The sequence below is a fragment of the Numenius arquata genome, chromosome 16 (genome assembly GCF_964106895.1).
Source record: "Numenius arquata chromosome 16, bNumArq3.hap1.1, whole genome shotgun sequence".
NCBI classification, from domain to species: Eukaryota; Metazoa; Chordata; class Aves; order Charadriiformes; family Scolopacidae; genus Numenius; species Numenius arquata.
Window position 1 is genome coordinate 11,635,671 of NC_133591.1, and position 26,174 is coordinate 11,661,844.

The 26,174-nt window shown below is 44.6% G+C and overlaps 1 protein-coding gene across 2 annotated transcripts; it reads left to right on the forward strand.

Annotated features, from left to right (window-relative positions):
• The first annotated feature begins 2,923 nt into the window (after positions 1–2,923).
• On the forward strand, positions 2,924–25,992 carry EIF4ENIF1 (eukaryotic translation initiation factor 4E nuclear import factor 1). 2 transcript variants are annotated; one of them, XM_074159378.1, is made up of 19 exons: positions 2,924–3,030; positions 3,475–3,598; positions 6,859–6,932; positions 7,740–7,867; positions 8,441–8,736; positions 9,385–9,586; positions 10,841–11,016; positions 13,603–13,738; positions 14,077–14,256; positions 16,284–16,513; positions 17,960–18,031; positions 18,408–18,591; positions 19,358–19,437; positions 19,803–19,942; positions 20,112–20,196; positions 21,243–21,375; positions 22,548–22,892; positions 23,113–23,277; positions 24,095–25,992. In XM_074159378.1, exons 2-19 carry the CDS (start codon positions 3,503–3,505, stop codon positions 24,319–24,321), a joined length of 2,949 nt encoding a protein of 982 aa, XP_074015479.1. In that variant the 5' UTR covers positions 2,924–3,030; positions 3,475–3,502; the 3' UTR covers positions 24,322–25,992. The 2 variants fall into 2 exon arrangements, with proteins under 2 accessions (XP_074015479.1, XP_074015480.1); XM_074159379.1 differs by lacking the exons at positions 2,924–3,030; positions 8,441–8,736; positions 9,385–9,586 and having other exon boundaries at positions 3,503–3,598; positions 16,284–16,477; positions 19,803–19,946; ... (1 more) ...; positions 22,554–22,892; positions 24,080–25,986.
• Positions 25,993–26,174: the final 182 nt, after the last annotated feature.

Consider the following 26,174-nt stretch of genomic DNA (forward strand, 5'->3'; position numbering starts at 1 on the left):
TGATGATCCTAAATTATGGTCCCCTACTTAGACATAAAACTAATAACCAAGGGTGACAAATCAAACTGACTCCACTTTTTTTTTCTTAAGCTACTAAGCTCCTCTGCCTTCACAAGCACATAGAAATGAAGAAAACCACGGATTCCATCCAGTTCCAGCAAGAATTTCTGCATGCACCGAACCTCCCACCCACCAAAGGTCTTGGGGAGCTAAGACTCTGTGAAAGCACCTGGATTTATGACCAGGTGCTTTGATCACCTTGTAAGCATAAGGTCCAAAGTGAACGTTTCTATAAGGTCTAAGGTGTGACAGAAAAAAAAACAACCCCAACCAAAGACTTACTGCAGTCAATCTGAGTCTGCCTGCACGAAATTCCTTTCGGCAGAGAACTATAATCTGAAGGCTTGTTGTGCTTTCGGACAAACACTCAGCAACCTCACGGTGCTGCCCTAAAACCCGGCCCTGAGGCGCTGGAGACCCACGGCCGCGGTGCCTGCCCCCCAGGCCACCCAGCAAACGCATCCCGCTGCCCCCCGCCGCCGGCTCCCGCCCTGCTGAAGGCGCTACGGGCCCCGCAGCCAACGTTGCTCCCCGCTCCCTCGGTAACGGCCGGGCGAGGGCTGGACCGGGCGAGGGCAGGGCCGCACCGGCACCCCGCCCTTCGAGGGGCTCCCACACGGAAACTGGCCGACAGCAGCCGCGCCCGGGGGCTCTACCCTCCCTCACCGTGAGGAGCAGGAGGCAGCCGGCGCCCTGCGGGGGGGACACAATCCACCCGGCCCTCAGCACCGGCCAGAGTAGGGACGCGGTTCCCGCCCGCCCTCACAGCGGGGGCGGAGCCAGCCCCGCCCACCACCGGCGGCAGGGGACGGAGCGCCGCCCTCCCTCCCCCGCGGCGCCACAGCGCCCCCCAGCGGCGGGGAGGAGCGCTGCCCGGTGGGCCCGCGGCCCCGCGCCGGTAAGGACCGGGCCGGGCGGCACCGAGCGTGAGGCCGGGGGCACAGCCGCCGCCAGCACAGGTATTCACCGACCACAGGCACACACCGCAGAGGGACTCAGCGTGCCACGGCTCTGCGAACGGCGGGGAACACCTGTTCTGCCATTTCCACGCCACTGCGCTTTGCTACTGCCAGTAACCAGCGCCTGACAAAAGCCCTGCCTTTAGGAACCAACTGTTCCCAAGGATTTCAGCTCACACTGGCGCTGCACACAGCCAGGCACCCCACATCGCACAGCCAGGCACCCCACATTTCATGGCCAGACACCCCACATCGCATAGCCAGGCACCCCATGGCGCACAGCCAGGCACCCCGCATCGCACAGCCAGGCACCCCAAATTTCATGGCCAGACAGCCCACATCGCACAGCCAGAGACCCCACAGTACATGGCCAGGCACCCCACTGCGCACAGCCCAGGCACCCCACATTGCACAGCCAGGCACCCCACATCACACGCGCCCTCTTGCAGCCCAGGCCTGCAGCGGCTGGCGATGGCCAGGGGGCTCGTGGACCACCGGCTGCTCCCGGGCCTCGCTTTGTGTCTGTATGAAAAGCGAACTCGCCAGGAGAAACTTCCCAGAGCCGCAACGCTCTCTTATTTACAATACAGTGCTGGGTCGCTTAAGGAAAAAAATGAGAAACATTTATTTGTGTTATCCCTGGGGCAACCAGCTTTCAGTGCTGCTGTTCAACTTCACTGGAGATTTGGGGAGAAAGCACTTTATTTAGACCCTGCAGGCCCTTCCTCGCCCGGGCTCGGACCCCTGGAGCCTGGGGAGTGGGGCCCGGGCTGCTCCGCTGGGTGGCTGCGGGGACGGGGGTGTCAGGGACGCCGCTCCCCGCCAGCGCCCGGGGCTCGCCCAGTGGATTCCTCAAACCGGTGTTGGGAAACCATTTCTGCCCCTTATTACCAACAACTAAAAGACTTCCCAGGCGAGTCAGCTGCTCCGCTCGCTACACCGATTCTCCTCCTGCTGCCTCGTGGAAACGAAACTGTCTGGCAGAAGAGCGGTAAAGGGTGTTTTTACAACCTGCCGGGGCACCGGAATTTGACGCTCGCGTTCCCGCCGCTCCCTCACCGAGACGGGACAGGCCCTGCCGACCCCTCACCCTCCCGGGGGGACGGGCCGCCCGCGGCGGGGACACGGAGGCGCCCGGTTGCAGGCGGGGGGGCTGGCGGGGAGCATTCTCCGGGCCCGCAAAGGCCTCCCAGGCGGCGGCGAGTCCGAGGGACGCCCTGTCAAGCCGCGCCGCCCGCCATCGCCGCCGCCGTCGGGCCCGAAGCGCTGAGGGGGGGGCGCGCTCGCCCCGCCGCTTCCCGCCCTTCTTTCACCCCGCGCCTTCCCCACGGCCGCCGTGGGGTTGTCCCCGTCCCCGGTCCCGGTTCCCGTCCGCGCTGCCGCCCGCTGCCCCGCGCCTGGCACATGGCGCCCACCCCGTCCCGCCGCCGCCGGTCCCGGCGGCCGCCTCCCCTGCAGGGCTGCCCGCCGAGACTGCCTGCGGGCCTTCGGCGTTCGCTCCTCACCCACCGCGGCGCTGGCGATGGCGACACGACAAGGCTCGGCGGGTCGACCCGCGGCGGGGACACGACGGCGGGGCGAGGGGGGGGGCAGCGCGGCCCCGCCGCCGCCTCCCGCCTTTTCCAGTCAGGCGCCGCGCGGGGGAGCCCCGGCGCGCGCCCCCGCCGCCGCGCCTGCGCGCGGGCCATTAAATGGGTGCGGGGCGGGCGGCGGAAGGCCCCGGTTACGGCGGCTGAGGAGAGACAGAGTCGGGAAGGATCGGAGAGCGGGCGCGCCAGCCGAGCGCGGAGGGGGCCGGAGACGGGCGGGGGACGGCGCCGGCCCGGTGCGCTTGTGGCGCGGCGGGGGGGGGGGAGGGAGAGCACGGTGCGGGGCACCGGCAGCGGGAGGAGGAGAAGGAGGAGGGGGGGGGGGGCCAAGCGGAGCCGGTGGCCGGGAGCAGGAAACGCCGCGGGCGGCGGTAAGGCCTTCAGCGGAGCGGAGTGCCGTCGGGAGACCGACCGCCGGCGCGGTGAGTACGCGGGGCCGGGGGGGCGGGGGGGGTCTCACCGGCTCAGGTGAGGATCCGCTGAGTCACCTGCCCCGGCGGTGCTTTGGGACGGGGCCACCGCCGCCCCCCGAGTGGCGGCCATCCCCGCCGGGCGACGCGGGAGGTGTCCCGGCGGCCCCACTGCCCCCTACTCGGCGGCCCTGAGGGTCGCAGGCTCTTGGACCGGTCGTGCCCGGGGGGGGAGGGTGTCTTTGTGTTAAAGGCGGTGGGGCAGGGCCGGTGGGGCGGGGGGACCGACCCCCGGGCCGCCTGGCTGGAGCGGGGCGCGCTGGAGAAAAGGCGGCGTTCGGGAGGGCGGCTCTTACCCGCTGTGTGTAAGCGCTGGATACTCCTGGGCTGGAAGGAGAAGGCACCCGCTAGAAATCCGCCGCTCACAATCTGACGGCTTGGTTTTGTTTTAACTAGGTCCGTGGTCAAAGGCTTTGAAGTAACCATGGATAAAAGAGGAGGCGTAACAGAAGCTGAAAATGGGGATGCTTTCCTGGAGTTGAACAGAATCCCAACAAAATATCCACATCGTTACACAAAGGTTAGCGCTCTCCACTTTCCTGTAAGAGTTGTGCGTGGAGCTGTTGGCCACAGGAGCAGAGTGGGAGGTGGAGGCTTCTGTCAGAGGGAAGCGGTGAGGTGAAGGCTGAAAAGCCTTTGCCTGGATTAGGATTTGCAAGATGCTGCACAATGAGCAACTTGTTAAAAGTGATGTAGCTGAGCAATCCTGTCCTCGATATACTCTTGATTCCCACCATGTTATTTTAATATCTGAGCACCTCGCAGCATGTGGTGGAGAGATTAGGGTAGAGACTGAAGTATGTTGTTCTACCAGCTCTCTCAAGCACTTGCATTTCATAGTTCTAGTTCCAATTTCAGCAATGCTCCTTTAAGAAGTTGCCCAAAATGTTTCCTTGTAGTAGATGCCACTTCCTTGGAACATACAGCACTCCAGATCTTATCAGGAGCTTAATGTGTTTACTAAGATGCCTTTCCTAAATTTAGAATTCCTTACTTTTGGCTGCTGGAAGCCTAAACACTTATGAATCCAACCAATGCTTGGTGTTAAAAATTTAACACAGGCGTTTTTGTTTAGTTGTGATACCTAAATATATGCATAAGTGGAAGAGCACTAACTAAATAACTTCCAAATAAAGATTCTTTCAATACTAAGTGAGTTTGATACATTGTGGGGCTTAAGGTTCAAATCTCATTTGGGGTTTTGGTGTCACTGTTGAAGTGTGCTTTTTGAAAAAGCCTTTAATGGTGGCTGATTTTCCTGTTGCTGAAAGCTGTGGGAACAGGTGGTCACTGCTTTGTGGAAATCTATTAAGATACTTTGCAACAAATGGCCTGAAGTGAGGAATAGAGGGAGACAGTGTGCTGTTGCTGACTCTGTTATCTTACTTGAGGAATTCTGAACTGTTAGCTTCTGAGTAGGTTGTTTTTTAAAAGAAAAAAAATTATCATTGTGGCTGTGTTCTGTAGAGATAGTGGGGGCGGCTTATTTCAACTAGACATCAACAATAAACCAAGTACTTCAGAACTGGTAGAGCTTACATGGGAATAGTATGGCTTTCTAATTCTATCTTCTTAGAAAAGATGTACACTTAACCTTCTAAGATGCAAAGTATACTATTGTTCAGACCTTGTTATTCAATTAACTATAAAGTGAAGGAGAGGAGCTGTCTCCAAACTTTCACTGCTGGAAAAGCAGTATTTAAATTTGCTCAGTCTTGCCCAGCTCCCCTCAGGAATAGTAACTGAATGCAGCTTCAAAATCTGCTTGCTTTTTGGGGCAGTATCCAGCTAGTGCTGGTGGGAGCTGGATGCTGAAATGGATGCATTTGTAGCTTCAGTTTTCTTAATTCAGTACCTGTAGTTTCTGATCAGGATAAAGTTGCAGAACTAGTGCCAGAAGGCATCCAGTCTTGTTTATCTGTTGGTTTCCAAGGAGTCTAAAGTCAAGAAACACCAGAAATCAATCTGTGTTAAAATACCTTGCATCATATATTTGGTGGTTTGTTTTTTTTTTTTAAGAGTAGGGTCTGAAATACAGCTGGTGTAAGGTGCTCATGTAATCAGTACTGTAAGCCATTTTCACATGATCCAATTTCCTACTAATTAGGGATGGGAGGAGCACTGTTTCAGGACATGTGCTGCTGATTTGGGCAGGGGACTAATTTCCTTCAACAGTTTATGTTCATGTACTACCAGTAGGAGAACAATTGGCTCATACTATGAATCCTGCTAAGCTATTTGAATGAAACTGTTTAATGGCAGCTAAACACACTTTCCCCCTATTGACTTAAAAGTACTGGTGTGTGAATTAAAAAAACAAACAAACAAAAAAATCAACCCCAGAACACACTCTGGAAGTGGCAGTGTTAATCTCCTCTCTTATGAGTGTGTTACATAGTCCAAGCTGTGTCTTTTCTAGTTTGTTGGAAGCTGTTGCTCCAAAGGTGCATGGCTAATGAGCGAAAGCCAAGAAACAATTCAAATTTTCCTCACTTCAGTGGAGAATTGCAATAGGATCTGATTGAGAGTCTATGGACTCCCTCTCGTGGCCAGCAAAACAGTCAATTTCAAGTCTGGTGATGGACAGTGCTGTTAATACTTGTGATATCTGCATCAGGCTATGATAGTGTTACAGCACTGATGTTCCTCATAGATCAAGGTTTATTTTGGGAAGCTGTGGGCAGAGAGGCCAGTCTCCCTCCCTTTAATGGAACTCTTTTTGATGCTTGGATATGTGTGTGTGTGTGCATATTAAGGTTTTGTCTGGCTACCAAGCTGCCATCTGGAAACTTTCAAGTATCAAGCTCATGTAGCTAATGAACTGATTTTAATCACATGGGGATAATGATGCAAAAGCTTTAGAAGCTATTGTATTCTTGGGGGGGGAAAGGTAAAGAGATTTCCATCTTCAGCTGGGCTGATGTATGGTGTCTACTGTTGGGTTTTCTTTATCCATCCAGCTGCCTGCTGATTTCTGCACAGCTCTGAATCAGTTCAGTACAGTTGAGAGTGAGGCAGATTGAAAAAAGGTAATCTAGGGAGAATGATTAAGTTTAATTAGAAATGTGCATCTTATCTGCAGCCAGATTAATGATGATTCAAAGCACTGATGATCACTCCATTACTAATGCTTTTTAAATGTAGCAAACTGCAGTGAGGGGAGTTCTATTACTAGTCTGCCTCAAATGAGTAACTGCATAGACATGTGCAATAGTAAACTAAAGACTGTGTTTGAAAGCTGATAGAAAGTGGACATCAGATATCTTGGAATTGGTGGTGGTCAGAAATGGCAAGCTTGTCTGGAATGTCCAGGTCTACATTAGTAACTGGTAATGTTATGGATGTGATAATGCTTTTTTAACCTGCTGAATCTTACATAGTGTTAAACAGAGCAATTTTGATTCTACCTTGAGAACTTACTAGCTCTAGTATCAATGAGGCCTGTCTTGCTTATAAGTTGAACTGCCCAGGGAAGGGAATAGGTAAATGTGTGATGTGAGCAGCCTTTCAAGTGTTGATGAGGATGGAACCTGACCTAGTAAGGCTTAGGGCTTCAAATAAGTGTTTGCTTCATGGCCACTGGTAGAAGAACTGAAAAATAAACTTGCTGTCCAAAGTCTACTTCTCACTGCAGTATTTCACAGGAGATGAAACAACATATTGGGAAACTTGGATTGTCAAATTAAAACATGAAATTGAACAGGCAGTCTGGAATACATATTTTGGGCCACTTGAATCTTGTCTGGGTGACAATTGGAAGTAATGTTTTCCTTTTTCTAGGAGGAACTGCTGGATATTAAAGAGCGTCCGTACTCTAAGCAAAGACCTTCTTGTCTTTCTGAAAAATATGACAGGTATTTTCTTGATTATACAAAACCTATATACATTTCTTTCAAAATAAAAGTTTAAATTGCAAAAAGTTCATAGCTAAGAAGTGTACTTCTGTTGATGCAAGATGTAAGTTTTCCAGAGTTTAGTGTATGACAGTGTTTTCGGAAGTCCTAATCTCCTAAGAAAGGCTTAGTACTCCAGTTTGGGATGTTGTGCTTTGAACAAAGATAATGTGAGATCCAGCAGAAAATAACTTCACACAACACAAATCTTGTGGACTTACAGGAAAAAACTACCAAGAAGATCGATGGCTGTAGAGCACAGACTGACTAGGTCAGGATGCAACAAGCTGACTTGCTTGATGGATTACTCTCCCAAGCTGACAGTGTTCATCACTTAAAAATGAAGAGTGTTCTTGGTTTATGTTTTTACATTTGCTAAACAGCACTACCTTTAACATTGAGATTAATTTATTGTACAGTAAGTATGAGACTGAGGTAAAACCTTCCGAATGCTTAAGAATAGTGACATTTGAACTTTCTTCAGTGTACCGGGCAAATTTCACCAACAACTAGTGGGACAGCATGTCCTTATTTGTCCCTTTTATAATCTGATGCTGGGTATTATACTTCCTTACTCTTACGGAAGGAATGGAGAATACCAAGTATGAGGTAATGAAGTATAGCAAGGCGAAGATTTAGAAGTTGGGTATAGAAGATGTTTCACATGTACAGATTGCTAGTCAGTGAATTCTAGGTTTTCAGCATCAGTACTATGAATTGTTTATTAGACTACAAGTACTAAACAATCCTGCAATTTCATTTTCATAGTGATGGTGTCTGGGATCCAGAGAAGTGGCATGCGTCTTTATATCCAACTTCAGGAAGAACTTCACCAGTGGAAAGCTTTAAAAAAGATTTGGATTCAGATCGGACTTCTCTTATGCGTAGGATAGTAGGTGAGTACATCCTTGTAGCACAAGACTCAAAACTGAACACAGGGTGTTGGCAAAGCTTTTCCTTTGGGATGACACAAATGAGACTAAACAAAGTCTCTGAAAACTGTTTGACTGCACAAAATAAGCTACTGGAATATCAGAAACTAGACTATAGTGGGAGCAACCAAGATTTCCTTGACACTATCTAAGAACAAACTTAGATAGCAGTTGGTTGTTACATCCTGCTGTTCTTGTTATATAATAATAAATAGATATGCAATAATACAAGTGCAGAGGGATGATTTCCCTGCAATTCAAGACTGAGTCCTTAGAAGGTCTATAGTGGGAAGGCAAGTACTTCCTAGGAGACAGCCATGATTCCTCAATATCCAACTGGGAATTTAATTTTTTTTCCTCTCTGTTTCCTGTGGTCTCAACTAGATTAGCTTTGCAAAAGTAAATCTTGAGTGTTTTCCTTCAAAAAGCTCTGGGATAGCAGCAAGGCTAAGGAGCAGAAGGCTATTGTACAGATAACTAGCTTGTATTTACTAATACATTACATTCAGTGCTTTTTGTGTGATCCTTGATTTGTAGATCCAAGAGAGCGAGTGAAAGAAGATGACTTGGATGTAGTCTTAAGTCCACAAAGGCGAAGCTTTGGAGGCGGCTGTCATGTAACTGCAGCTGTTAGCTCACGTCGAGCAGGGAGCCCATTAGAAAAGGAGAATGATGGTGTCCGTGTTATTGGTGGCCGTAGGATTGGCAGTGGAAGAATTATCTCTTCTCGTAACTTTGATAAAGACCACCGGGGTGGTGAAAAAGACATACGTGATTCCAGAGATGCAAGAGACCGAGATCGTGAGAGGGACTACAAAGACAAACGCTTCAGGGTTTGTTCTTTCTTTTCCTGATTGCATGTTAAATCAGAATTTTTGTATGCTTTGCACAAAAGAAAAATACAGGGCAGGTCAACTGCATACAGCAGTTGAGTGTTCTGTGCAAGTAGGCTATTTCTTCTCAGAAGTGCCTTTGTGGTTTAAAGAGCAAGCTCTCAGCGCTTCAAAAACTTCAAAAGTTTTCAGTCCTTCTGACAGATTGACTGAGATGCGTCTAGTACTGTGTGTCTTGCAAACCTCTCCTGTGGTAGAATTAATAGCAAGATATTCAAAAGTCTAATAGTTTGTTCATAGTTCTTGATCTAGCAGTTGTCAGCAAGCATTGTCTTTAACCTCAGCAGGTGGAAGCTTTCTGTGCTTTCATGCATTTAAAAAAAAAATAAGAGGAACCACTAGTCTACCTCTCGGAATGCAAGATTGAGTTTATACAGGCACTTGCAGACCCATAGCCTTTGGTGTAATAAAGCAGAAATTCAACTGCGAAGTTTTTAAATTGTAAAAGCTTACTGAGCATGCTGAGTGTGCATTTAAAGCTTAAGAAGTCTGGAACTGATGTGAATAGATTTTAATTTCCTTTGGAAGTCAGGGAGGAATCTTACGAAACAGCATTTAATGGTTAATGTTTTTAATATCGCACTTCAGAGGGAATTTGGTGACAGCAAACGTGTCTTTGGGGAGCGAAGAAGGAATGACTCTTACACTGAAGAGGAACCTGAGTGGTTCTCTGCTGGTCCTACAAGTCAGTCTGAAACCATTGAGCTCACAGGCTTTGATGATAAAATTTTGGAGGAAGATCACAAAGGGAGAAAACGTACAAGACGACGTACAGCCTCACTAAAAGAAGGTAATGGCAAATGTGACAAACTGTCCTTGTCTGCCAGTATGGCATATTGCTGGATATGGAGGTGCTTGTTCTAGATCCAGGCAAGTGTAAAGAATAATGTAGTTTATCAGTCTTTAGCCTTAAACTTTTGGTCATCCTGAAGCACAAGACACAAAGCCTATGGCTGATCTTTCAGACTCTGCAAATACCTTTAAGTGATGAAATACTATTTTTCCAAAAGAAAGCCAGGACTTGAGAGGCTGGAAAAAAACTTGTATGGATGTTGAATGATACTGGGAATGTGTAGGCTATTAAAAGGGTCTTGTCCACTTCTATATCCTGCTGGTTGCTAAGGGCTTGGTTTTAAGTAAGCTAATGCTCTAAGGTACTTGAAATGCTTTTTTTCCTGTAGTAATACCAGCATTAGGAACACCGATTTGGACATAGAGCTGCCAGTAATAGCGCATCAAGCTGAATTTGGAGACTATCTGAATTTGTCTGCAGTCATTGGACTTAAAGTTTACCATTGTTATTATCACTGCAAAAGCTGTAGGATAAACTTCGGTGAGGCGAGAGAGAAGATGGCTTCTTAATGCTAGAAATTCTGTAGGTGGACAATGTAAACCTGAAGAGTTCAGGTTTAGTTGTGTATTCACTTAACTAAGATGTAGTACAGTTCCAAGCATGCAAGGTTTGTAGTCGTGCCACAGCTTTTTTGCAGCACCTGCACAAGCTTGGGAAGTCTGTGACATGATGTGTACTTTGCTCCTGCTGGGGGAGTAGGAGCAATGTTGGTCATATCTTGCCAATATTAAGAAAACTCCTGTCAAGTACTGGCTTTCAGGGAGTCTGCTCTCTGGGGCATCTAGGAAAAAAGCAGGAGCTGCCAAAGGATTCCTGATGGAAAAAGCAGCAGCAGCTGTTCGCTTACTGTAACAGCTCTATCTGCTTGTTGTGACCCAACATCTGACCTGTTCCGTGTACTTCCTGGATTGGTTGTTGTTTATGCATGATTTGATGGCAGTTCTTAATTCCTTGAGGTAGATAGTCTTAATTACAGACTAGGATCTCTGTGCCAGAGTTCTAGTGGGTCCTACTTTCTGTTGTGGCAGACTGCAACCATCAAGATATAACTAACAGAATACCACACCGATGGCTGGATTGCTTTGGTCCTGTGCTTCTCATTCCTAAGCAAATGCGCTGACTGTTAGGCACTGTTCCTACAGGAAATAGTCAAGTTCAGTGACTCAGCAAGCACTCGGTTTTCTTTTTAAGGGATAGAATGCAATGGTGGAGTGGCAGAAGAGGATGAAGTGCAAACTGTCATTGCCAATGAGACTCCAGCAGATCAAGAAGTTCCTAGGGAAGCTGTCTTACAAGAACCAGCTCCAGGAGAGTTTGACTTCAATGAGTTCTTTAACTTGGATAAAAGTGTTCCTGGCCTGGCTTCGGTGAGGTTTTTCTTTTTTTTAAGACTGGCTGTATTCATGAGAAGCATTTTGGCTGCTGCATTCAGTGAAAGCTAAAACTCCTTGCTTTGGGAAAGTTGCAGTGTGTAAGTCTAAGATGAGTTTGCAGATATTTAGCTTTTGAGTGTTAGGATGCCAATTCTAAAATGTTATCGCTGGGACTGGTTCCATCTCCAAAGAAAGCATATGAGGCAAACTAGCTGATTATTTCTCCTTTCTCTTGATCATTACTGAAGACTCAAAATCAGCATCTTGGATGGATCTTCTTTGGAAGTATTACAGAAGTGTTCCGAGAAGATTCCCTGTTTAAAAAAAAAAAAAACAACAACAAACCTTACTATAGCTGAAAACAACCTTTTGCAGCTAAGTCTGGGAATCGCAGCAAATGGGTGTTTTGTGGAAGCTTCCTGGAAGGGCAGTAAGCCTGGAGATGTCTGATGAATATATAGTTGTGTTATCAATACCAGTAATGTGTCTGAAAGGATATATGTCTGTGAGGGTTTGAATCTTTGTTACTTAAACCTCCGTATGGTGATTTAATTCTTTTCTTTTAATTGTACTGAGCTGGAAAAAACCCCACAGCCTCCTATTCAGTTAAAAGCATGTTTAAACAATGTTACTGATGTGACTAGGAGATACTGTGTGGCCACAGTGATATGTGGGGTGCTACTGTAACTTAGGAGATAGTAACAAGCCTGTGAAGAAAGTGACTGAGGCTTGCACCACAAGTTTCTTCTGATAATGGGTTTTTACCTCCAGCCGTGATTTGATGGGGATTCTGGTATTTCTGTGTGCCGGAACTACCGTGTGCAGTTCTTCAACATCAGATCTCTAGAGGTAGTAGTGGATGGTTGGTGTTCACTGTTTTTGTTCTGAAAGCTCGAACTGGCCTGTATCTCAGCATGCTTTTTCCCCTTCACCACAAGAAGGGGTGAGCAGGTCCAGCAAGCACTGACTAAGCAGGGGCCCAATGCATGAACTGCTGGTGGTTCTATTCTGACCTCTTCATCACTAGTAAGAAAAGTTATTTTTAACTATGCTATATGGTTTAACTGATTAGTAGATAGAATTTGAGTAAAAAGATAAATGTGTTTAAAAAATAATCATATTCTGACAGCAAAGAAACAGACCTGATACATAGTTTAGGAACATTAGGGTTTTAAAAAACAGAATTCTCACCTAGTCTTTAATGTGGAAAATCTGCTTGCATTAAAAAAGGCTTATCGTATGGTGGCAGTAATTCAACAAATAATAGTGGAGAGTTTGTTCTCCTTATAGAAGAGGCAAATGATATGTCTGTAGACTTGGCAATCTGATTCTCAGCGTATCTGCAAGATGGTGACTCCCTTTAAAAGCAGCGAATTCACAAATCACAAAATATCTGCTGATGAAACTTTAGTGGGCAGATGTTTTAATCTGTTGCAAAAGCGAGTTTCAGACTTGGCAGAGCATATTGCAATACTCTCTCTGTATTGTTGGTATGTCTGTGACAAGTGTTGGAGTAGATTTGTAGATTTCCTGATATGACTGTCTTAATTCTTCTAATGTTAAATTCAAACATTCAAAACCAAATGGATCAATAGTATCTTGCTTTTGCTGTTGCAAATAGTGTTGAGTAGTCCCTGTTTCAGATAAAATAGCTTCTCTGGCAGAATGAAGCTGCTGTTATTTTGTCTAAAAGTAGATGTGCTGCATGGTGAAATGGTATCTGCCTATTGAGCAGGCTCTTCACTGGATACTGTCTTGCAAGATAGGAAGAGATTTAGTTTGAGTTAAATTTTATATGCATTTCAAAAACAGTGCATTGTAACGATGAGCAAAGAAGTAAACATTTGCTATTAACTGTAGTGACTTCTCACAGACTGACTCTATGAGGTGCTGCTTCATGCCGTCAGCTCTGGCTGGGGGAGAAGGTTCTAGCTGCCCATACTCTGGTGATGCAGACTCTGTTGGCTTGAAGAATGCATCCCTCATCTTAGTCCCAGAATGGGTCTGCGTGTGAAGTGCAAGCAACTAGCCCTTAGCTACTGTCCTTCTCCCCCAGCTCCTATGGGATGCTCACAAGTCAGGGAGCAGTCCCTGCACTTCATTCCAGGCCCTGTCCTTGGCCGCTGCTGGGGCTGAATTGAATCATGATTGCAGAAAATACAACAAATCTGAGTACTCCCTCTGTATAGTGATAGGGACCAGCCTTGAGCTATCTGGCTGTCAAAATTGCTAGTTATGATTTGTTTTCATTCTCGTGGCAAATGCTCTTCACTTTTTTGGCACATCCACTTTAAAATGGTGTAGTTAATGGTCTTTGGATGCTCTGATTATGCTGCTTCAGTTACGGTTTTTACTCTGAACAAATATTTGGTATAAATAAAAGATGTATGATGGGTTATGCTAACTGACTACACAAATGCTGCTGTATTGGAAGGAAGAAAAGCTGTTCAAAGCTTCTAAACTCTAGGAGTAGCATCTAGTTGTCTGTAGCAGAAGAATCTTGGTTGTCCAGTAAAATTTCTCAAAGATGTTGCTGATTTTGCTTCTGTTAAGATTATCTTCTTCCCCCCCATAATCTAGATGATAGAAGATGTGCTGGGGGAAGGCTCAGTGTCTGCCAGCAGGTTCAGCAGGTGGTTTTCTAATCCTAGTCGTTCTGGAAGTCGGTCAAGCAGCTTGAGATCTACACCACATGAGGAACTGGAGAGGCTAGCAGGTAAGAAGATGACAGGACAATGCAGGGTCAGATAGCCTCCTTCTGTATTCCTTCCTGCTCATTCAGTAAGAACATGGCGGATAAAGCTTTAGGGTAGTGAATTCTCCCACAGTTTAAGCATTTCACGTTCTTCTGGAAGCTCTTGAAGTTAAGCAGCTATGAGTTCTTTTTTATAAATGTTCATGTCATGGTTCTGATGACTTTCCAGCTCATCTTGGGCAAGGGGTGTGAGGTGTAACTTTTCAGTGACATATTGCAGTTGGTTACCGGTGTATGTTCATCTTGAGACATTGGGTTGGTAAACTGATGTCGCAGTGCTCCTGGTTTTGCTGTTTCAGGTCTAGAGCAAGCCATTCTCTCCCCTGGCCAGAACTCTGGAAACTACTTTGCTCCCATTCCATTGGAAGACCACTCTGAAAACAAAGTGGACATCCTAGAAATGCTACAGAAAGCCAAAGTGGACTTAAAACCTCTTCTCTCAAGTCTTTCAGCCAACAAGGAAAAGCTTAGAGAGAGCAGTAAGTGCCTCTTCAGATATTGTTGAGTTCTTGTGATGCAGTATCTCAAGGCAAGAGGCCTGGTATTCTGGAACCCTCAACTGCCAAGTCCAGGAGTAGGAAGTATTGTAGGTTTATTTACACCACAGAAAAACCAATATTCAATAGATCTCAGTTGTGTCAATATCATCACTGATTCTTTTCATCCTAGTCACAGGATGACATCAGGACTCTATCAGACTGTTTTACTGGCCAGTAATAATCAGAAGTTGAGATGATGCAAGTCTTGATCAGAGTTTCCAGCTTTATCTATGTCATCTACATAAGTTTTTCATACTGGTAATGTCAGCTCTGAAACTGTGGCATTTAAACTCTGCCTTTACGGAAAACTTAACATAAGTCATTCTTGCAAGCATCTGTAATGGATCACAGTCATCCATTAAGTATCAGTATCTAAAAAGATGAACAGTGGCTTGAGGATGTCAATTTTTTCCAAGTGCATACTTACACTTGAACTTCTCAAGACTGCTGGCACTTGAAGCACAGTGTTCTGTGCTCACCGTTCAGTGTGTTAATTAAATAATTGACATAGAGCTAAAACATAGGAACAGATTTGTCTTAGTTGGCTAGAATCACAGGATTCCAGGAACTTACTCTATAAGAACTCACTTTTGCTAGCATCAGCTGTTCTAAACAGAGTTCAGGGCTGACTTTAAACTTAATGTGAACCTCCAAGTGAGGGCTCTGCATGTTTGACTCCGTAGCATGCATGGAGGGTACAAAATGCATGTGTTCGTTGAAGTCTCAAGGTCTAATTCCAAACTGGTTTCTTTTTGGCGAGCAGCATGTATTGCCACGTAAACTGGACCGAACAAAAAGTAGTGCTACCCTGTGACTCATGTGAAGCAGCTAAGGGAGGAAAGTGTCCAAGCACTGCCAGTATTCTGAAGCATCCAGACTGGGAGCAGGGAGTGTCAGCTAATGCGGAGAACTTTTTCTTAATTTGGCTTAAATAGAACTACAAGTCTTTTCTGTGTTCTGCTTAGTCTGACTTTGCTACTAAAAGTTTTTTAAACCTTGATCCTCACAAACCAAGGATGAAGGAACAAAAAATGTGGGGAAGCTTCCATTCACTCAGAAGTACCTGATGTGGGTTTTGCATTCCCATAAAATGCTGTACAGTTCTTCAAGTGTTGTGGACTTTTCAGATCAATTCCTTTCCAACATCATACTCTTCCTCATGTTTCATGCTGCATGTCTGCATCACTGTTTCTTTTCTCCACCTTCTTGCCCAAATTTCCAGTAAATCTTATTTCTCTGGGCCAACATCTGCTACAGCAACCCATGGCATGCCCCTTTCTCTTCTTCCTTTTCTCTTAAGGTGTCATACCTTGTGATGCGTGCTAGCTGCTCCATAAAGCATGTCTAGCCTTGATGTTGGGTGCTGATAGATATTTATTTATGCATACAGAGGAAAAAAGTACTGCTTGATAACACTTGCACCTTATTCTGGTTATGCCAGTGAAATCTTTCTATAGTGGCTTTAGTTTGTGAGCAAAAAATTCTACTTCAAGCTTTATACACACCAAAGTAAGTGTGTAACTGAATCTCCAAATTATTTAAGTTTCCCGGGTATGTATTTTCTCTATTTATGATAGCTTCAGACAATTTGACATTGCTTACACTGTGGCTGTGAGACCATCTGGTCTCCTGGAGTACAAGAGAAATTAAACTTTCCTAATTGAAAAAGAACTAACTCAGTGTTGCAGGATGAAGGAAAGCTACTGAGAACTTACCAGTTGAAACCTTAACAGGTTTCATGCCTTACATGCCTGTATTTGTGTATGGCAATACTCCTAATTTGGATATTGGAATACCAGTCTAAACACCGGTCAGACATGGCTTGTCAGGTAGTGTGAATATCAGAAGATAAGCTTTTGGCTGTTCCTCATTTTCAAAGAACTTGTATTCAACAGCTGCACAAGAATTATTAACTCATTTGTAAACAGAGAACCACGGTTCACCAGTATTTCTCCCATCTTTCTCAGCACATTCAGGAGTTGTACTTTCAGTGGAAGAAGTCGAAGCTGGGCTAAAAGGCCTGAAAGTGGATCAGGAGGGGAAAATTGCTACTCCATTTATGGCCGAGCAAATGGAGGAAGCATTGAATGTCACTGGCTCCAGACAGATCAAGAAAGATGGAGATATGACTGCATTTAACAAACTAGTCAGCAGTATGAAGGCAAGTGGGACTCTACCTTCACAGCCCAAAGTCAATGTAAGTAGCAGAAACCTGGCTGTTATGAACTGTGCTGGGACGTGGGTTATGAACTGGAAACCCCTTACGTGACCCTTCTGATAATACAGGAGCTGTGACTGGATACAGTGGTGTGATATTAAATATAGGCTTACTTCCCCCTCCTAAATGTAAGGGAGGTGCTTGTGTCATTTTCCCTTGGCCAGAGTAATTAAAAGTGGGGCTTTTTTCAGTTCAGAGTACACAGGGTTGATGTCACGTTAAGTTTCTGGAAGTCCCAGAGCTCTAATGCTATGTGAGAAGTCTAATAATTGCCACCTTGAAAGTGGGGCTCTGTGGATATCTAGTCCAATTGATTCGTCCCTGGAGTTGAAGACTAAATACTTGCCCCAAAAAAGATCCTGTATGATGAAAAGGCTGAGTCTTCTACTATAGAGGGAATTATGATTACTGTCTAAGATTCTCTTACTCTTGAACTCATCCTGTCTGAACCTTAATAAAAACCAAATACATCTGTAGAAAAGGTACTGTGTCTATATAATAGATGTCATCAGTCCACTCTTTATGGAAGACATGCTAGTGTTAGTTTAATGGTTGCCTTTGTGCTGCTATTAAAAGGCATCTCTGTTAAAATGCTTGTAGTGTGGGTACAGCTGACACCTGAAGCTCAGATATCTTGCTTTATTAATAGAGGTAGCTCAGTGCACAATCTAATTATTTTTAACTTGGATTTTAAAATTATTTATACTAAGATAAAACTAAACACTTGTTAGCTGGAAGACTAATATTAAACAACAGATGATACTAAGCTATAGGCCAGAAGAGATTGTAGTGTGAAACTTCATCCTGCCATTAACTGCCTAAGTAGTATGATTGACCCAGAAGCCATCAATAACTACTTCTGGCACCATAAAATACTTCTGACTAAGTCTAAAGCCTCTGTTTTTCCTGCCAAACTATACCCAAGGACTTCTAGCCTCATCCCACTTCACTAAAAGATAGTGAAGAATGTAAAAACTGCCCAGTGAAGAATTTGCAGACTGATTTCACACTTAAAGCTTTCATTTTTGGCTTTCCCTTTACATTGACATGTAATTCTGATGCATAGAAGGATATCCTAAATTTCACTGATACACGAACACTCTTCAGTTTGTGCATAGTTTCAGTTGACCACTTGGCCCAATGTTTCATCTCCAGTTTATGTAATTATATAAATTCATATATCTTAAAGTCGAATAAGGCTCACTGATGTACCTATGTGAAATCCAGCACTAGGTATGTTCTTAGCTAGGGAAGATCTGTGAGACAGCTCAGCCCTTAACTTCACTGGAATTTTATTTGGCTGATGCATAAACCATGGTTCTAACAGAACAGATGGAATTATTTCTGTCCTCAAGACAGATGCAGCTTGTCTCTTACTGAGTCTGTTGTATCTATATCTAATTTATAATGTATTCCTTCTCTTAGCAGAGTCTTGAGAGCCACTTAATGTCACCTCCAGAGATGCCAGGCCAGCCTCTATCAAAGAATATTCTGCAGGTACCTCTTACTGGTGGGGAGGGAAGTACTTAAAAGGGCATCCCCAATAGGAAAATAAAAATTATTTGAAAATAAGACATTTAAGAGAATGAAATCAGCAATCAGACATGACTCCCTATACAGGAAAGAGAACTAGTCACTATTTCAGTTTACTTAGAAATTTGTCTTGTAATCATAGCAAATAGCATGATAACTTGAAAATGAAGTGTGGCTGAGTGTCTAATTCTAAGGGCAATCCAGAACTGATGTATCTAGTTGCACAAGTCCACCTTGTCTCTCTAACTTGCTGTAAATAGTGTAGCCTGTAGTGTAGTAAAATGAGCTCATTTGTATAAATTGATCATATTCTAAATGTTCTTTCATTACTTATTCTTAGGAACTTCTTGGGCCACCCATTACCAGACCTGCTTCATCAAATGTCTTGAGTGGCCTGATAGGTGGTTTGGAACCTGCAGCCTCTTTGCTGACACAGAGAGCACCTTCTCCCCCTATTCCATCTGTGTTTCCAACTCGAGCTGCTTCTGCAGACTACCTGCGCCATAGAATATCTTCACCCATTGGTGAGACTGGTTGAAAACCAGTTTTTTCCTTTTTATTACTTGAGTTTGTTTCAAAGAATGCTTTACAGAACAATAAAAACTTCCTGGTACTTGGTGGGAAGCTATGTCAGTGTCTGCCTTGAGTGTAGGATGCCTTTTTACTTACTAGTCTCTAATGTTAAATTAATCTCAAAAAAAAAAAGTAGATGTGTGTGACAGATCACGGAATCACAGAATTTTCAGAGTTGGAAGGGACCTCTGGAGATCATCTAGTCCAACTCCCCTGCTAAAGCAGGGTTGCCTCTAGCACATTACTCAGGGCTGCATACAGGAGGGTCTTGAAGATCTCCAGAGAAGGGGACTCCACGACCTCCCTGGGCAGCCTGTTCCAGTGCTCTGGCACCCTCACTGTAAAGAAGTTTCGCTTTGTATTTAAATGGAACTTCCTGTGTTCCAGCTTGTGCTGGAACACATATCACACTAGACCTAACCATAAATTCTGGTGTGGAGTAATGTGCTCAGCTACTGTATAAAAAAAAAGCCAGTTTTCAGGGACTATGTGGCAGTTTCTGTAGCAAACCACTACCAGTAGCCTCCTTGTAGCTCTCCAGCCTGGTGACAAGGAAGAGACAGCTACACAGAGCTCTGTGTAGACTTAAGGGATGAGCTGAGAGTCTTTACAAGGAATCCTTAATCCCATGTAGAATTGTTTAGTTTAGGGATGTGTATTGGATATATTGAAAGAAACTGCTAGTCCTTTTAAATTCAGCTGTTGAATGTTCTTTAGGTTTTGGACAAGGCTCTCAGCAATTGCTTGGTGATCCATTTCCAGGTGTAAGGAAGCCCATGAGTCCAGTTGCTGCACAGGTTAGATCAAATGCTTTTTGCTTAATGTATGTTCACCTCTCTATATTGTGTGGTTTAGAAGTAACCTGTGGAAACACATACCTATCTGCTACCTTCAGATGTTTATACTTAATCAAGTTCACTCATGTGAGTGTGAGGATGCAAAGTCTAATGTAGTACAGTCACAAAACCTCACTGCAATTGTATATGTATTAGAGTACCTCAAGTACAAGATTTTTTTTTTAAACTTCTGTTGTCTGTCAGAAAACAGATGCTGGGCAGATGTTTTGTGAAGACAATAGCTATAGCAGTAAATCTTCAAGTACCTTAAACCCCAACCAAATACAAGCTTTGATTTGTGTCTGTTTTATACAACTCTACTTCAGATGAGTCCCTTGGAAATACAGCAAGCTGCGCTGGAGGGACTGGCGTTACCACACGACTTGGCCATACAGGCCGCAAACTTCTATCAGCATGGCTTTGGTAAACCACAGATGGATAAAAGCAGAGATGGCTACAGAAACAGGCGAGTGTCTGACTGCAAAATTTAAGGGGTACACTGTCAATTGACTTTCAATGTGTTTTTGTTCACTAGATATTGGTACTAGTGACTGAAGCTTGTATTGGTTCTTGGCAATGCTGCCTTCCGTGCTGTGCCAGGAGCTGCCTCTGACTAACTTTCGGTCCGTTAACAGGCAGCAGCGAGTGACTAAATCACCTGCACCAGGACACAGAGGGAATGCATCTTCTCCAGCCCCAACAGCATCCATTACTAGCATGGTCAGTACCTAATGGATAACGATTGTAGGAAAAGCTGTAAAAGTGTCTGCAGCAACTAGATTACAGCAACTGTAATGAACCAGAGAAAGGGGGACCATAGAGGAGTTAATCGTAGTCACATTGTATCAGTGGCCACATGATACAAGAATGAATTACACTTCATACTTAATTGAATGTCTTAGCTTTGGAAAACAGCCTTTCTGACCACTGTCTCGTCTAAAACTGAAGCAGCACCGTTAATATTATCTTGACTTGCTCTTCTGACACTGAAGGAAGATAACTGTGAAAACTCAGGCCCTCGTATTTTGGTACTTAAGTTTTCAGAATACCAGTGCTGAAAGCCATTAGCCACTTCAGAGAACACTGGTCTTTAGGTATGAAGTGACTGTCCGAAGTGTCTAGAAGTTGAAATGGTACCTAGGAGCTTCAGGGTCGCTTTGAACATAAAATCTCAAAGCTAAGCTGTTGCCTCACTGCCTTCAGCACTATGTAGAATATTGCTTTGATCTAAATTTTCCAATTAATCAGTCAAGTACTTGCTTGCAGCTCAGGACTAACACAGGCTATCAGCTGCTAAATCAATAATTACTTTTGTGTACCAAATGAGTGGCTTCCACAGATGCTATGTAAGTTTGAGTGGGAGAAACACAAATGAGGCAATAGTTTTCTGCAGATCTGTCAGCCCTGAATTAATATACATAAGGCAGCTCTGTAGAAACTCCTGTTGAGCTGCTGTTCTGAACCAATAGCAAAGAGGAAACAGCTGTAATTTAATATATGGTTCATCTATTTTTGTTTCCAGCCTGTTAAGATACATTTAACTTTGCTTTAATAAAGGTATTGGACTTCTGCAAAAGCTAAAGGGAGGTGCTTAAACTAGAGAATAAAGCTATAAAATGAGGTGAAGTAAAATCATGGGCACAGTGGCCAATTCAAAAGAGCTTTAAATGGAAAGGATGTGCTCGAATTGGTGTCCACCCACAACTAAGTGTGGCCAATATAACCAGCACTGAGTAAGGCGTTGCTTCTTACTGTGTTCTCTGCAGCTGTCTCCTTCCTTTACACCTACCTCGGTGATTCGCAAGATGTATGAGAGCAAAGAAAAAAGCAAAGAGGAGCCAGTTTCTGGGAAAATGAAAGTCAGTGATGGTAAAGATGAAAATCAGAGGCCAAATGAAGGTATTGTAATGGCTTTAACACACACAATAGATTTGGAATAGAATCAAAGAGCTTCAGCACATAGTATGTCAGGCTAATTTTAGACATTCTTGATTTATGGAGGTGAGGAGGATGCAGAAATGAGCCTGTAATAGGAGGAAGGGTTAGAGCTATGGAGGGGATACACTTCCAGGTGCAGTCTTCCTGCAGTGCTGGGTTTAAAATTATTTCCTTATCTGTCAGTTTGTGGGCAACAGTGACACTGACGTGTGGACCAAAACTGTTTCTTTGCAACTGGTCTTGATGAGCCAGTGTATTAACAATAATGCTTCCATATCCCTCTACACTAGTAATTGAATACAAGCAACTTATAGCCCTCTCGAGACACCTTAACTGAACAATCAAAGCTGAGACCAATTAAGCTCTTTTAAATGTAGCAGATTCAAGGAAGTGTTTTGTCACCCTCACTGATGCAAGTCACTAGCAAAAGGAAATGCTCAGTACTAATTGCCTGACCCAGTAAGACTGATGTGCTTAATTGCTGTGACACTGTACTCCGGTACTGGTAACTGCAGAAGTAGCTCGTAGCTCCTACTTATACAGTTGACTTTTTTTCCTTTTAGCACTCCAACTATTACTGCTACCTCATCTGGTAGCAGGTGACTCTAAGATACTTTAGGCCTTCTCTAAATGGTCTGTGGAAGTAGCTTCTTGAGGTGCTTTAGTGTTCCAAATCTTGCTAAGCAGATGTGAGACATAAAAGGCTGCTGCTAACCCCCAGAGACATCTAAGCTGGAAAAACCACTTCAGGCTAGGTTTCTGGCACAACTCCAACTCCCAATTATAATCTTGTCTAGGGAGGATCCCTTGTACCTCCTGTCTCTGTTGGGACTGACTCATCTGTGCTGCCAGTTCAAATTTTCTAAGAAAAAGGAAAATTAAGAATGAAAGGTGGAGTTACTGCCAATTCTGACCTAAGTTAAGCTTGCTGTCAAGGGGTTTCTGTGGAACATACTCCCTGTCATTACTGTTTTGAAATAATTTGGCCAAAAGCATCCGGGAAAGATGGATGCTTACTATTAAATATATATGACTAAAGTTCAACTAGGCCTGGAATCTAGCTATCAAATCCAATTATTTTTCACTAGATGCAATCTCTAGCTGTGGACTATAATAGTTGTATTCAATTCTAGCTACAGATAACCTACTGTCTAGTTCTGTGGAGAATGCAGATCAAGAAACTTTGCCCACCTTAGGTACCAAACTACCTGCACTGCAGCGCTCTGCATGTTCCACACCTCTTACCCAAGCAAATCGTTGCACCAAAGAGCAAGACTACAGGCCTAAGTCAACTGGTAGAAAGACTCCTACAATGGCCTCCCCAGTACCAGGAGGCCCTTTTCTTCGTCCTGTTCATCAAGTACCCCTTGTTCCCCATGTACCAATTGTACGACCTGCTCATCAACTGCATCCAGGACTGGTCCAGAGAATGCTGGCACAGGGGGTTCATCCGCAACATCTTCCTCTGCTGCAAGCAGGTAATCCATACTTTTTTTTCCTGTAAACCAATGCATGCTCTCTGTAAGACTGACTGTGTTAGGAACAGCACAAATTGATACTCATTACTGGTGGTGTTTATTACAACAAAACTTACCTTTAAAACCAGGCAATAAATCCCAACCTATATAAATGTTTATTTTGCTCCAAGTTCCTTATGCTTATTAGGTAAGAAGCTGTTTCCTCACTCTTGTTCAACAGGTATGCTTCCTCCTGGAGTGGACCTGTCTCACCTGCAGGGAATATCTGCTCCCATCCTTGGCCAACCTTTTTACCCACTACCAACAGCCAGCCATCACATCTTAAATCCACGCTCTGGGACACCTTTGCAGCTAGCGATGATGCAACAGCAACTACAGCGATCAGGTAGGCTGAAAAATAAAACAGGAGTGTGAGTTTTAGAACACTGACCTCCAGGTACTGTACTTGTTGGCTTGTGTTAATATACCGGGCTAACAGGAAGCTATTTTGGTAATACTCATAATCACTTATCTCATATGGGGGTCAGAGCAGTTTTGGCCCCTGCAGGTTCTTATGCCAGAAGAATCATAGAATGATTTGGGTTGGAAGGGACCTTCAAGATAACCCAGTTCCAACCCCCTGCCCTGGGCAGGGACACCTCCCACCAGACCAGGTTGCTCAAAGCCCCCTCCAACCTGGCCTTGAACCCCTCCAGGGATGGGGCAGCCACAGCTTCTCTGGGCAACCTGGGCCAGTGTCTCACCACCATCATAGGAAAAAATTTCTTCCTGAGGTCTATATCTGCCCTCTTTCAGTTTAAAACTGTTACTCCTCGTTCTGTCACTACCCTATAAAAGAAAGTCTAAGTGAAGCGTTTGGTTTAAAGACACATGTTGCTGTTGACAGATCTGCCTTTTGCAGTATGTGTGTGGTCTTTCCTTCCTTGCTGGGTGGGAGAGGCCACCCACCTATCTCAAATAAAATGCAATTTGATGCTGGTCTTCCAGTTAAAACCTGCATGGTACTGTGTCCAGAACTGGCAGTGTCAGGCAGTTTATGGGAATACAAACAAGAGAATAAATGTGGGATCTGGATTTCCCAGGGCTAATGGAATGACTAAAAGCCACAGTTGGCTCACGTGCCGCATCAGGTGATTGCTCTGGGCAAATCTCAGGGTTGGGTGAACATATCACTCCACCTCTAATAGCTTTACATTTCACAGGCGGTGGAGCACAGGGATCACCCGCTGGTGCACAGACAACCCCTCAGAATGTGCTGTCTCGGACTGGATTATCTCATGGGCACACACAGCTTGACCATCGCCCCAGCCAGAGGAGTGGCTCTCCCATTGGCCTTGCCAAGTGGTTTGGTTCGGATGTCTTGCAGCAGCCTCTCCCTTCCATGCCATCCAAAGTCATCAGTGTAGATGAACTGGAATACCGGCAGTGAACAGTGACCACTGGGTGGGACACTTGTGATTCTTTAGACTGGATAAAAAAGAAAAAAATGTCCATAGTCAGGACTTCACCTCTGTTTGTTTTTTGGGGCTTTTATTTTTAGCACTCTGTGCAAAATTTCTTTTTGAGAGACTAAAGCACATGGCACCTGTCCTGGTCTCATGTCTGCATCAAGACTAAAGGATCCATTATGGCTTGAATAGTGAAGCCTGAAGAAATTTAGATGCCAGACAAAGCCAGTTTAATCCTGGAAGTGTCTATTTTTTGTTTTTGTAAGATATGTGAATGAAGTGCTGATATTCTCTAGTGTAGAGGTAGCAGCTATGGATTCCTCCTGCAGAAAACTAAATGTATAGACCCTTGTGTACAGACTTGTGTATAAACAATCTTTTGTATATATACACATAGAATAGCCTTTTTGAATCTATACAGCTGTACATAAGAGTAGCTGATAACAGTTGAGCTTTAGTTGTGCCTATGGTTTGGATCTTTCTCCATTGTATGTGTGGGACTTTAAGATTAAAGTTGCATATCCTAAGTGTGAGTGAACAGGATAAAGTTGCTTTGCCTTTTCTTGCTGCTCATCTGCTCTAGGTCTCCCTCTCACATCCTTCTGTCACGTACTGTGCACTCAGTGTAGCTACAGTGTCAAAGTAAAAAGCCCACATCTTGCTGTCTGTATAACAAAGGTCTGATTCCTTGTGTGTATGACTCTTGCCATCAAACGAGAGAATTGTTTAGTCTTCAGACATCCTTGAGGATGGGACCTGGTACAGTGACGATAAAGCCAGATCTTCAGTCTGCCATAAGCAAAGAGACTGTAGGTACCTACTGGTCATAGTTCTTTCAAGAGGGCTGGTGCTGGTCCTTGTTTAGCTGCAGTATTTTCCTTGTTTTAATCTTTCAAACCAGTTTCTAAAGGTCATCAAAATGGAACCTTTGAATCCTCACCCTTCAACTCCTCAGTCATAGCTGTGGTGTGTTCTGTGCTGCCTTCAGTGCTGTTTACGGAAGGGAGGCCTGAGAACTGTCCTCGATCTGGTGTGTATCTACCGATGCAACTACTGTGAAACTTGCCTTCGGAGTCTTGTTCTGTGGCTTGAAAGGGGGAGGATGGGGTAGTTTTGTGATCTTACTGTGTATATTTGGTTTTAAAATACTATGTTCCTTTTAAGCCTGTTTCACTTTCCCCGAACAGTTAAGTGTTCTCTTCCATCCTTCTACTGCATGGTTCCTCACTTCACTTTCTCACTTGTGTTGAGTCTAGTACTGCTGTCATGTCCTCTATCTAGCTTAGGCCATTGTGCTCTTTTTTAAAAGGTGAAAGCAAAACCGTAATTCTCACGGACTTGCTCTTTCTTCAGTCTCACTGAATGCAAAACCAGCAGCAGAAAAAAAAAATCACTTGACTGTATGATACCAATTGCCAGCGTGCTGTGGTGGGTTTGTTTCAGTCCAGCAGAGACAGTGTTGTACAGAAATAGCAAGCTGAAATCTCCCATGTGGAGTCTGTCGGGGGGTCACCCATACTTCTAGTGGTTGTTCCTAAAACAATCTGTGTAAAACATGCAATCACCAGCTTGTCCTTGTAAGATTGTTTTCATACTTTTTTAACTTGACACTTTCCCAGTAACATTCTGTAAATAAAGTTGATTCTACCAGCTGTCTGTATCAACTGCTCTTGAACTAAACTGTAATGTCAGTATATTGATTAATTTTTAGCATTGTTCTTGTGTATAAGCTAGAACCAATGTTTGAGCTCGATCTGCAGAAAATTTCAACTTTAGTTTATCTTCCATGTGGGAGGAAATGGGCTGCTCTGAAGGTAACTGGCCTCACTGAAGA